This window comes from Eulemur rufifrons, chromosome 15 (assembly GCF_041146395.1).
Source record: "Eulemur rufifrons isolate Redbay chromosome 15, OSU_ERuf_1, whole genome shotgun sequence".
In the NCBI taxonomy this organism is placed as follows: Eukaryota; Metazoa; Chordata; class Mammalia; order Primates; family Lemuridae; genus Eulemur; species Eulemur rufifrons.
In genome coordinates this window covers 78,805,264-78,818,655 of record NC_090997.1, presented here as the reverse complement: position 1 = coordinate 78,818,655, position 13,392 = coordinate 78,805,264, and the positions used below count along the sequence as shown (strand labels likewise).

General features: G+C 35.8%; 1 protein-coding gene across 2 annotated transcripts in view; it reads right to left on the bottom strand.

Annotated features, from left to right (window-relative positions):
* LAMA2 (laminin subunit alpha 2) overlaps positions 1–13,392 on the bottom strand; it is a 568,286-nt gene that overhangs the window by 133,360 nt on the left and 421,534 nt on the right. For both annotated transcript variants that reach the window (XM_069489233.1, XM_069489235.1), the window contains exon 35: positions 2,905–3,016. In XM_069489233.1, coding sequence (XP_069345334.1) covers positions 2,905–3,016 — 112 coding nt within the window. The remainder of the gene's footprint in view (positions 1–2,904; positions 3,017–13,392) is intronic.

Here is a 13,392-nt window from a genome sequence, read left to right as displayed (position 1 = left end):
AGTATATCTTTTGAATTTACTTCTTTATTTCCACCTTATTTCAAGTAGGGATTTATGGTAATTTTAAAATATCTTTAAAATGAGATAAAATTAACATAAAAGGAAATAGGGATAGAGGTATTACTATAAATCAGGGAAAGAATCACTAGACAGAAAAGCATGTCATACTGTTCGATGCAGTGCATTGTATGTCTAGCTCTAAGCATGTTAGTAGCCAGTGGGCGGGAACAGAAAGGGCATTCTTTTTTTTTTTTCATTTCAGCATATTATGGGGGTACAAAAGTTTAGGTTACATATATTGCCCTTGCCCCCCCACCCCAGAATCAGAGCTTCAAGCGTGTCCATCCCCTAGACTGTGCTCATCGTATTCATTATGTATGTATACAGCCATCCCCTCCCCCCCATCTGCCTGACACCCGATTAATGTTATTCCTAAATGTGCTCTTAGGTGATATCAGTGAAACCAATTTAATGGTGAGAACAGGTGGTGCTTATTAGAAAGGGCATTCTTAAGAGGTATACCGTAAAATAAAAAGAAATTAATTCCTTAGAAGAAGCAAAGCTGTTTTTCAGACTAAATCTGAAAAAAAATCCTCTGATGGGTAAATTTATCAAGAATAAAAAATACTGCCTTGCCCTGAGAAACAGGAAAAAAGGGTGTCTAGCATTTATTAAGTCATATTATATGTCAAGACATAAACATTAAAGGGCTTATCTATGTCCACTCATTAATTCTAATAATGCATAGAATAAAATATAGTTTATTCATGATCTAATCAGGAGTCATAGCACAGTAGATACTATAAAATTATAGTGAGATAAGAATGCCTTAGATGAATAGAAGTTGATTATCTATAAAGAGGCCATGACTTACAATGGAAGATAGGATGAGTATTCCATCTATCTAAACATAAAACTGAAATAGACAAATGTCAGCCTACAGTGTTCACTTTCCCTACAGCAATTTATTGCAAATAATACAATGTAAAAGTACTGATGATTATTTCCTGTTATTATAGTTTTGAGGGGAAAAAAAGAGGTGTGCATATGTTGTAAAACCTACTTAAAGGTTTTGGTGAGCCCTTCTTTTCTCTCTCTCTCTTTCTCCCCTAAACTGCCAAGCCTTTTTGTATATCTCAATGAGGATACAGTGCAACTTTGGTATATTCAAGTGTAAACTTTCATGAAATTTAAACAGTTGGATTAATTCTACCAAACAGAGCCCGCAGGCAAAGATGAGTATTGTTCCTATTTTCCTCAGGTACAATTATCCCATGCCGCACTTCACGTGAAGTAGGTAAAAGTGCCCCATCTTGATAGACACAATCAGACCCCCTGATCAATGCACAATTTAGGGACACCTTTGGCAATAGGTAATCTTTTTCTCTGGTGGACAGATAGGCCAGGGCTTGTGGATGGTGAGCAAAACCTGGGTTAAATATCGTTTCCACTCTGTCCCCCTGCTGGTGCTTTTGTGTAGTGCACGAACTATATGCAGAGGCCCTAGATGTCCAGAAAAAAAAAATCCATATTGACCAAAGGGGTAGCCATAAATATGTGTCTCTCTGTGGTTGGATATGGAGGGCTCAATGTAGAAAGGAAAGTAGACAGTGCTGATGCTGGAGTCTATTAAAACATGTATTAGCGTTTATTCTCACATACCAATATTTGATCGAAATGATTAAAAATGAGTCTCAGGGATAGGCTGCTCCGTGTTGAGAGTTTGAGATTCCAGGTGGAAAGAAAAGGAAAGTTTCTGGAGTACTGTCTAGTTCCTCCAGGGATCTACACAGAGTGAAACTGCTCTACCTGCAGTGGGATTTGTTGGTATTGTTGTTTGGGGGTAGGGGGGGTATTTTCAAGTCACATAAATAGAAAATGACACCAGAGAAAGTCCAACAACTACACTAGCAGAGGATAAACCACAATGAGTTAACTGAGATTCTTCTAGCAGAAGTAATTTTTGTTTCAGGTCCTGACATGCTTTGCCTCAGATTAGGTCGCAGACTAAAACTCTGTTGCTTCTTGCATGGGGAATCTTTGGGAGTTTCTGTCTCTTCCTGGCCAGTGATACCTAAGAATTATCAGTCGGAATCTGTCTTGAAGTTAATCTCATATCCTTATTTGTTTGGCTATATTTCAAAGCAAACTATGTAGAATGCATAATATTATAGAGCAATAAAAATGTTTTACTTTTTAAAGCATAAAAAACCTTCACCTTTCCCTACTTTCTAAACATGCATGCATGTTTATTATATATTAATAGATGCCTAAGAACTAGGTATTTTGGGAGGAGAGGGGGTATTATTTGTTTTATGAGTTTCTTAATTTGGGCTTTTGCCCAAAAATGGCTTCCACTTTGATTCTCAATCATATTGGAAGATGCCAAGAACTAACTCCTAGAGAATTGTGGACTAAATGCAGTAGAGCTTGTGGTAAAGTAGCAAATACAAATCCCAAGCAACAGATGTTCATTAAAAACCAGTGCTAAGTATTTGAAAGCCATTTTGAGAAATTAAAGAGCTGCTTTAATGTACCAAGTGGAATGATAAAATTAGCTTTTTTAAAAAAATTGAAACTCTTTTATATAGCTTCGAATACAAACAATACCAAAGCATAAGTTGCCAATTAGTTATTTAATCATAATAGCCAGTCCTCAAGAATTTACTGCTATTCTGCACTCATAATCACTAATTCACTAACTGTTGGCACTAATTTAACACTGTAGGTTGTAAGTTGTCAGCAGCTAATGCCCTTGAATATCTTTGCCAAAATACTTTTTGAAACTTAACCCTTGAATTTAGAAGTGTCACTTTTTATAAGAGAAATTCCAGTCCTATGTAATCTTTTTCTCTATTTTTTCTGTTGGGAGAAATCATTATTAAGACATGATTTTTCCAATACCTTCTGCATCCTGGACAAGCTCCTTAATGAATTGTCCTAAGGACTTTGCTCTTGTGTTGGTCCTCTCAGCATCCTGTCCAGTTTGCTCGCCATCTGCTGTCACTTTGGTAGCCTAATGATCCAAATTCGGGAAAAGCATAATTAATAGAGATGATTAAGCTACAGCTAAGCTCCCACTGGCTACATTTTCTTTCAAATATTACTTTGAGCCAAAGGCAATCGATGAATTATTGATCAGATGTACTGGAAATGACGCCCTGTGCTCAAATATACAATTAAACTTTATTACTTCTTCCATTAAATGGAAATCAGAGAGCTGTATTTGGTCTTTTTAAAACTCTCATTATATGCAATGGCAAAGAAGAAGCGATAAAGCGCAATTATTTTGGGAATATCTTTAAGGTACTATTGCCAAAAGTCTTTAATGGAATCTTCAGCTTCCACATGTTGCAGTTTTGTCCATATTTTATTTACTGAAAAAGTGTGGAGTGAAGAAATGATCTCTTGAAGGAGGAACAGGCAGTCTGTCTCAATAAGCTTCATCCTATAGATTTGGTTTAGATCAATACATTAATTAAAGAAACAAAGGGTGAAACGCTTAGCTACTCAGTAGTAAATGCTTGTTTTATAACACTTTAAAGATGCCAGTAAAACATTAAGGGAGAATAAATGCTAACTTTTATTATATGACAATGCCATAAATATGAATGTTAATCACAGAACCATATACTACTGTCAACAAAATAAAACAGAACCCTCAAACAGACCTACCTCCCAAAGAATATCCTCACACAAATTCACCTTATTCACATTTAACATATCATATTACATAGTGGAATACATTTCATGTGTTCATAGTTAAGATATACCATATTTAGTCAAATAAAAATGGTGTGTGTAACATTAAATGTTTTTTTTAAAGATACAAGCACCCTGAAATAGGTTTATACTTTATTTTTATATGTGTATGCATATGGTAATAAATATGCCTTCTCTTTTACTAAAAAGACATGGACAATCTAACTACAGATAATGAATCAGAGAATCACAAACTGTGTCAATATAATTTTGAATAAGGTCCAAGTTGGCAGAGTATTAATACTCTACAATCTTGTACCAGAGTGCTTGCATACTAGGCATGGCCAGAGAATTAATTTTTTAAATGTACATAAGTGGATTTTAAATAGAACTAAATGTCTGGCCAGCACAGAACATGGTTAAGAGATGCTACAGGAATTGTACTGCATTTTGTAATTTCCCCAGGGCAGTAAGAGGTTTAATTCATGAAAGTTTTCAAGGTTTTGCATAAAAAGTAGTATATAAAGTCCAACTATTATCATCTAATTTCTCAACCTACAAGCATTAACATCACAAATAGAAGACTGAAAGGATAATCCATTGGAAAATTTATTTTAAAATTCTTCTTTATGGTTTGCAGGACATATATACAATGATTTGAAGAGAATTAATCAGTGTTTTATAATGGTCTGTATTTACTCTTCTAAAATATTAATAATGGAATTATTTTCACTTTGAGATTTTTAAAAATTCTTTTTGGAAATAAACTGTGCATGCAATCCCTAAGTTATCGAAATCCCTGCTTTTGTAGTGGGCACTGCAATTATGTCCCATTAATTTCCTTGATTCCCTGCATATGTTTGCATTCAAGGCTCTGATGGGTCTAATAACTTTTTACACACATACACACACACACTCTCACACACACACATAATTTTTTAAATATTACTTTTGAATCTTTAGCTAAGGTCAACTGTTTAAGATGTTGACAGTCTAAACTGCTTTATGTGTTTTTTAGTCTGGACTTGACTGTACCCTATGATAACATTCCTATTTTCACATATCACAGAACACCATAATAAGAAACCTGGTCAACATCATGGTCATTTTCTAATACCTTAAAAACTAATGTATCAACACCAATATCTCTCACTATATAGAAAACGTACATTATAATTTGAACTAAAAATTTATTTTTTGCTTTATCAATATCTTTTCTATATTACCAAAAGATTATAATTGACATAAGTATTCACAACATCAAGTGTACCAATTCTTATTAATAACTCAAAACATCTAATTGTTTTGAATATAAGTATATATGGATACATTGTCTCTTTTAAATTCTGGATGATCAAGATAATAATATTCATTGTCTTGACTTTTCCTGCTCACCTATTGCATTTATGTGGTAATGTGTAATTGTCCTCATTAACACACATTTTATTCTTAGTACTGATTACATGAGTATTTCAATGTTAAGATGTCAAGAATACTACATGACCCATGATGAGAGACAAGTTAGAAAAGTTATCTCTAAGGCCCTATGTAATCAACCTCTCTGGCTTCCTTTTAGTATATAAAACACGCCAAACTCTTCCCCTCTTGGGGCCTTCTTGTATCCTGTTGTCTTTACCTAGAGTGAGCTTCTTTATACTTTCAGAGACTGGGTCCTTGTCATCCATCAGATTTCAATTTGTTTCTTCTTAGTGTGGCCAATCCCAGGGTACCTATCTAGGTTTCTGTACTTCGTGCAGAAAAATACTTCCTTCATAGCACCATGTATATTAGAATTACTTATTTAGTTGTAATACATAAGTAATTGGTTTACCTATTTATTGACTACCTCCCCAGCTAAAAGGTAAGCTCTAAAAGGGTAAAAACTTGGTCAGTTTTATTCATCACTTCATATCCAGCTCCTAGTATGATGCCTTATGTATAGCAAATATTCTCTGAATGTTATTATATACATGACTAAACAATTTTCCTAACCCATCTTGCCAATCTTATTATCATTCCTGCCTACATTTTTTTGAACATTCTCAAAAAAAGATTTTTTTCTTAACTCCTCTCTACTTATCTAAAATAAATCCAGCCTGTGAGATTCAGTTCCAACCCCATCTTCTCAGTAAACCCATCCCTGCCTATTCCAGCCCACTCTTCCTTTGCTTAGATTTTCAAAACAGCTATTACTACCACCATTCATGACTACAATGGGTAGTTACTTTGCTAGGTGTTTTGCCATATCTATCTAATCTCCATCCTTGGGGGTTAGGGCTCTGTCTTTTCTCTTTTTATTCCTCAGAGTGCCAGACACAGTGCCAGGAAAGATGTAGTGGGTCAAAGATGCTGGGTGATTGGCTAATATGATGATAAGCAAACCTTTGAAGTTCTAAAATCTGTTGGAGGATTCCCAAAACCATTCAAACTGACCATAGGCCTGGTACTATGCTTGCCAGCAAATGTGGACAGCTGGGCAGTTTTCTGGGCATTTTTCAGAACCACAGAGTAAGCTGCTGTTCAAGAGCTGCAGTTGAGTGCTTGGGAGGAGAGCCAGGCATGAGAACCTCCAGCCCCAACTACATTGCATTCTAGCCACTGGCCTCATGGTAATTCAAAACTGGGCCTGTGATTACACACTGGGTTCTGTGACGGTGGGGGCAGCAGTGGGGGTAGAGGAGGTGGGAAGAACTCTTCAGGGCTAGCACAGAACTTAATGAAGAAGTACCCTTCCCTCTGTACATAAAAGAAGAGCTTGCTCTCTGGGCTACACTCCAGGAGAGGAGGAGATGTGAGGTCGCTGACACTAAAAGCATTGACTTATGTGAATTAGCACTCTAAGAGATGAGTTACACAGTGAGGCTCTGCTGTGCGCCAGATTTATGTGCATGTTCAGAAGGGCTTACAACACTCTCTTGTGTCTCATTTACTTTTTCTGCGTTTAGAGATACACAGAAGGCACAATCCATATTTTTACACAGGTGAAAATGAAGGTATGGAGAGGTTAAGTGACTTATCTGAACTCACACATATAGGGAACTGGTGACAAAACACAATTTTTTTTGTGTTACAGCTTTATATTTATTTTGTCTGTACCATACACCATTTGTTGTTTGGTTAACATCCAGGAAGACAAGAAAAATACATGAAAAAAATTGAGCATTCTGGGTGGGAGGAGGACATTGCTCCAGTTTACGTATTGATAGTACTTGAAGTGTACACGCTTTGGCTTTTAGTAAATTAACACATTTCAAAATCCGTATCATAACATTATCTAGATATATTTTTTTAAAATTATGTCTCATTATATAGAAATTAAGTTGAAGACTCACTTTTGTCAAAACTACCCATGAGGGACTCTGTAGGGAAGCCCATGACAAATGCACTGTCACCCATGGGTAATGGTGATAGGTAGTGGTATCATTGTAAAAGCCAAATTCACAAAAATCAATTTCAGCCAGGAAAAGCTATTGATAAGGTTACAGATGAATGCTAAATACTGCATGATAGGAACTATCTCTCTGATTCATTTTGGCTCTTTCTGTGTTTTATTAAATTACCATCCCCATCTCTTAGTCATCCTCTTTCTTATTCACTATTATCTTGTCCTTTGAGTATTTGACAGATATCTTCTCATTTATCCTAATATGTTGTACAATCTTCCTTTCATTCTCTATCTTTGATTTTCTTAGTTTTATGTCCTCTTACCTCTATTCTGCAATCTTTCCAGTGTTTCTTTGTAAATGATGCCTTACATAGTGTCTTGTATGTATCTTTCTTTGCTTTGATTACCTTTTTTTAGTAGAAGTTCACTCAACTAGGTCTTTTTTTTTCTTTTCTTTTTGTTTTGTTTTTTAAAGTATTTCTATCTAGGCAACATGCATTACCATTAGGTGCACATTGATTTACTTCTGAACAATGTAGCTGTTACTTTCTTGCTTTAGCTCAAGCAGTTCTCAGTGTGCCTCTTGAAATCTGCACATTATTTTCTTAGTTGGATATTGCTAGTGTCTTTTATTTTCTGCCTTTTTTATGTTAAAACTAGAATCTAATGGAGCAAAGCTAACCACTGAATAGATAGCACTGCTTAGATACCATCCACCTTTGCATTTGCAGACTCTACGGTTTCCTGCTAAAATTAAATTTCAGATGGAATCATTTACGTGATATTCTCAAGTGTCATCTTCAGACACTACCAATTCTGTACATCTAAGTGGCAGTGAAGCACTCCTCAGGCAAGCTGTTAGGACCAACAACACACAAGGAAAGAGATAGGGAGCAGTCGCTGACCCCATGGAATGAGCCAGTTTCATGCATAATTTCTTCCTAAATATTTCAGGTGCCAATTTTAAAAATTCCAAACCAAACAAATATGATTTATTATATATTCTCTCTCTCTCTCTCTTTTAGACTAGAAAAGCAGAGATAAATGACATCGTCAGCAACTTAAATCTTTTAAAAACTATAAACTGTAAACATAATATTATCGGCACATACATCATTTAAAAACTAGTTTCATCATTTTGGAAATCCTTCATCTTCATTAAATTTGATTTTCAGTAGGCAGTAAAATATAATATCAATAAAGCTAAATTTTGATGTTTTGTATAGTTTATTAGCCTAATACATAGCATTGTCCTCCCACAGAGTACAAACATTTAAGAGGTGCTTATCAAAGAAAACACAGTATCCAACAATATAATTATAAATATATGCCTGATTTTAATGCATTTTAGAGAAATCCAAAATCAGTGTTTATTTTGGGCTTGTCTATCTTTCATCTGGTTGTTCAAATGCTATTATTTAAATTATTCACAATTAATTAATTAAACAAGCATTGAATAGTTACTACGATTGAACAGCTACCTTCTTCTTATCCTTTTGGAGTTTATAGTCCAGTGAAGTGGAGAGTTATTTGTCAAATGATCATGTGAAAAAGTTATAATTACAAACTGGAGAAAAAACAGTGGTCTAAGATAATTATAGGAGGATTCTTAGTGTACCTGGAATGTCACAGAGGACTTTCATGAGCTGAGATTTGAAAGGCGAATTGGACTTAACAGAAATTAGCAAAATGTAGGGGGAGGCAGGCTACCTTTCAGACAAAATATCAATAAAAAAAATGTGTGGAAAGGCTGTGCGGTGGGATGAAGTGACTGAGGGATGGTATGGCTAGAGTGCAGATGGCCAGGGGCACAAATGATGGGAGATATGGATAATGGGAGAATTTTGGCCTTTATCCTAAGAGCCTAAGGGAAGTCAGAGGAAGAATTAAAGCCCTGCGGTAACATATTCACACTTGGAATAGCAAAAGTTTATTTTAGCTATACTGTAGAGAACAGATTAGGAGGACAACAAGAGCAAAAGCAGGGAGACTAGCTAGAAAGCTAACCTGGTGATCCCAAACTAAGGATTAAGAGACCGGATGAGGGTGGGACAGTGGATTTGAAAGCTGTGCACAGCAGTGGAACCCATGGTGCTTGGTAACGAGTTGGATAAGTGGGAGGGTGACGAGGAAGAAAGAGGAATCGAGGAGGATTCCTAGGTTTCTGGTTTGTCTGCCCAATCCATGGGGTTCAGATGACCAGACTATGAGTGGTGGGGAGAGACGAGAGATAAGCAGGGATTAGATCACGGTGGGGGAGCATCGCATGTCATCCTGAACCAAGTGGAAAGCTGTTGTACAATTTAAAGAGGGAGTGACATGATGAGATCTGTGGTTTGGAATGTTCACTTTGCCAGATGAATAATAATTGCTTAGAGTTGGCTAAGGCTTAGAAAGAGCATTCATAGAAGGGAATGGAATTGGGTTAAGGGTGAAAGACAGGGTAGAATGAAGGGCAACCTGTTAATTTCTCTTTTGGGAGACTGGGTAGATACTGGAGGATAAATCACTGAGATGGTCTAAATAAAAGAAAGTGTGGGTTTTAAGAGGAAATGATAATTTTAGTTTCAGATGTCCAATCAGTACTTACATACCAAGGACCAAAGCGTGACAATGAAGTCTGCTTTGAACATGTGGATTTATGAATTATCAGCTTACACACGACAACTAAAGCCCAAAGTAAGAGTCTATGGAGTGAGAGAAAACGTGGACTGAGAAGTAGACTCTGGGGAGCACCAACATTTAAGGGATGGGCAGAGGAAGAGCCTGAGAATGAAAGGTCAGAGAATTAAGAGAGAAACAGAGAGAGGAGAGTATGTCAAGAAAGAAAGGACCAAAATTGCCAACTGCTATAGGGAGTTCAAGTAAAATTAATAGTGTCCATTGGATTTAGTTACTAGCTTATTGTTGGTTATGTTGTAAAAATAGTTTTAGTAGTGGGATGGGAATGGAAATCCATAAAGCAGGAGAGAGAAATGAATACAGACCTGTCTCAGAGCCCTTCAAAAAATTTGGCTCTGATAAAAGAAGGGAGCTAAGGATAATAGCTATAGAGATGTATAAAGTCATCATCAAAAAGCATCTCAATATTCTACACATATTGTAAGGCAGTTTGAATGTGTTAAATATGATTCTCATATTCAAGGAACCTACATTCCAATGGAGGAAATAAATCAAAATATATTGAGATATATGATTACATAATATATTCTTAATATTTATACATTAATTAAAATATATCAAAATACATGTTAAGTGTTAGTTCCCTACATTTAACTAGATTTATCCATTAAAAGACGGGCACAAAATATAAAAGTATTCAAAGAAGAGAGGGCAGCTTCTACACCAGCTATGCAGGGTGAAACTTGTCATGTGTCTTAAAAAAATTTAGAGACCTTATTAAGTGAGTAGTTAGCCTACAAAGTAGAGAAAAAAGAGTATCACAAAGATTGGCAGTACCAATCAAAATACTCTCCAGAGGAAAGGGAGCCAGCGTTAGCCATTAGGTAACTATAGAACCATAGTAGTTTCTATATCTGATATCAGAATTACCTGGGGAGCTCTAACTATACCTCAGACCAACTGCATCATAATCTTTGGGTGTGGGACTGGGCCCAGGTAATTCCAATGTGCAGTCCTAGTATAAGGCACCATCACTTTTAATTAGTCATGAGTAACAGAAAGTTGTGGTCACTGCATTTATCATATTCTGGTCCCACTTGCAGGATTATTCATGACTGTGAGATAGAGGCATTAGTGGTCTTAGCCTGACATTATTGGTTATTTAAGTCATCTAACCTTCTAGTTATGATTCCATGTATATCAATTTGCCTTTTGATTATCATATAGCTGGACCACAGGGAAAGAGAGAATTGGATATGTTGACTTGAGTATTTGTGGTTTCCATGAAAGTTATATTTCCAATTATAAATATGATAGGGACAAAGTTAATTAATAAGAGTTTACATTTCCTTTCTATCCTTAACCCATCAAGGAGATCTTTGCTTTCAGAAGCCTTATTTTTAGGTCTTTTGTGTTACTGAATCTGAAGAATGGACAGATAAAAATGGCACTGGAGGAGGGGGAGAAAAGTAATTTTAGAGTGGAAAAATCTGGCAAACACTATCTCAGGCAGGTGATCAAAGTCAATATCCACAGTAACAAATCATACTGGTCACATGGATTCTTGATATGATGTGATAGAAGTGGTATTTTACCTCTGTGGGTTTTTTTTTTTTACAAAAACTCAAATTCCATTCTACTAATGAGAACAACATGAGACAAACCCCAATTTGAGGAACAGCCTATAAAACACATGCATTTGTTAAAACTGTCAATGTCATCCAAAACATGTCTGAGTTGCTGTCACAGTCTAGAGGAGCCTAGGAGGACATGATGACTCAATGTAATGTGATACCCTGAATGGGGTCCTGAAACGGTAAAAGGACATTAAGTAAAAACCGAGGAAATCTGAATAAAGTATAGCCTTTAGTTAATGATAATGTATCCATATTAGCTTATCAGTTGTGACAGATGTGCTATTAATGTAAGATGTTAACAACAGGGAGCCACAGAGTATATGGGGACTCTGTACTATTTTTGCAACTCTTCTGAAATCTAAAACTACTCTAAAATAAAAAGGTTACTTAAAATATAGTATTGGAACTAACTAAAAATGGATTATAGACCTAAATGTAAAAATGTAAAACTACACAGCAATAGAAGTGAACACAGAAGAAAATCTAGATGACCTTGGGTATGGCAATGACTTTTTTGATACAACACCAAAGGCACAACCGTGAGAAACATAATTGACAAGCTGGGCTTCGTTAAATTTAAAAACTTCTGCTCTGTGAAAGATGCTTTCAAAGGAATGAAATGACAAGCCACAGAGTGGGAGAAAATATTTACAAAAGACTTATCTGATAAAAGAATGTTATCCAAATATAAAAAGAACCCTTAAAATTCAACAATAAGAAAACAACTCAGTTAAAAAATAGAAAAACACTTGAATAGACATCTTACCAAATAAGATATACAGATGGCAAATAAAGATATTAAAAGATGCTCAACATGATATGTCATTAGGGAATTGCAAATTAAAACAAAAAAGAAATACCATACGCACCCACTAGAGTGGTCAAAATCCCGAACACTGACAACACCAAATGCTGGTGAAGATGTGGAGCAATGGGAACTCTCACTTACTGTTGGTGGGAATGCGAAATAGTACAGCCCATTTGGAAGACATTTCATCAATTTCTTATGAAATTAGACATACTCTTATCAAACAATCCAGCAATTGTGCTGCTTGGTATTCATCCAAATGAGTTGAAAACTTATGTCCACACAAAAATCTGCACATAGATATTTACAGCAGCTTCACTCATATTGCTAAAACTTGGAGGCAACCAAGATATCCTTTAGTAGGTGAATGGATAAATAAACTATGATACATCCAGACAATGGATTTTATTCAGCACTGAAAAGAAATGAGCTATAAAGCTATAAAAAGACATGAAGGAACCTCAAGAATATATTACTAAGGGAAAGAAGTCAATATGAAAAAGCTATGTACTGTATGATTCCAACTATATGGCATTCTGGAAAAAGCAAAACTATGGAGACCGTAAAAAGATGAGTGGTTTCCAGGGGTTGGAGAGGATGAAGGGATGAATAGGTGGAGCACAGAGGACTTTTCAGGCAGTAAAACTTTTCTGTAAGACATTGTAATGGTGGGTACATGTCATAATACATTTGTCCAAATCCATAGAATGTACAACACCAAGAGTGAACCCTAATGTAAACTATGGACTTAGGTGATGATAATGCATCAATGTAGGTTCATTGTAATAAATGAATCACTATGGTGGGGCAGGTTAATAGTAGGTATGTGAGGGGAGGGTGGGGGGGTAGGGAGTATATGAGAATTCTGAACTTTTCACCCAATTTTGCTGTGAACCTTAAACTGCTCAAAAAAATAAAGTCTATTTAAAAAAAACATAGCATAAGAGAGCCTGCTAGAAAGATGAAAGGATGTAGGCTAAGACATAAAAAAAATCTGACACTCCTAACAAAATATTTCTCGTTTCTCTAGGCTCAGATCATTAGTCTATAATAAGCTCAATGAGGGTAAGGATTGTGTCAGTTTTGCTTACACCTCTATGCCTAGTGTCTGTCATAGTGCCTACGGGAGGCATTGATTTAATACTATGGGGAGACAACAATCAGTATTAATTAAATGAATAAATGAATGAAATCGCACCTGTTTCATGGAATTTTTTCTAATTACTCCTAGCCTGATT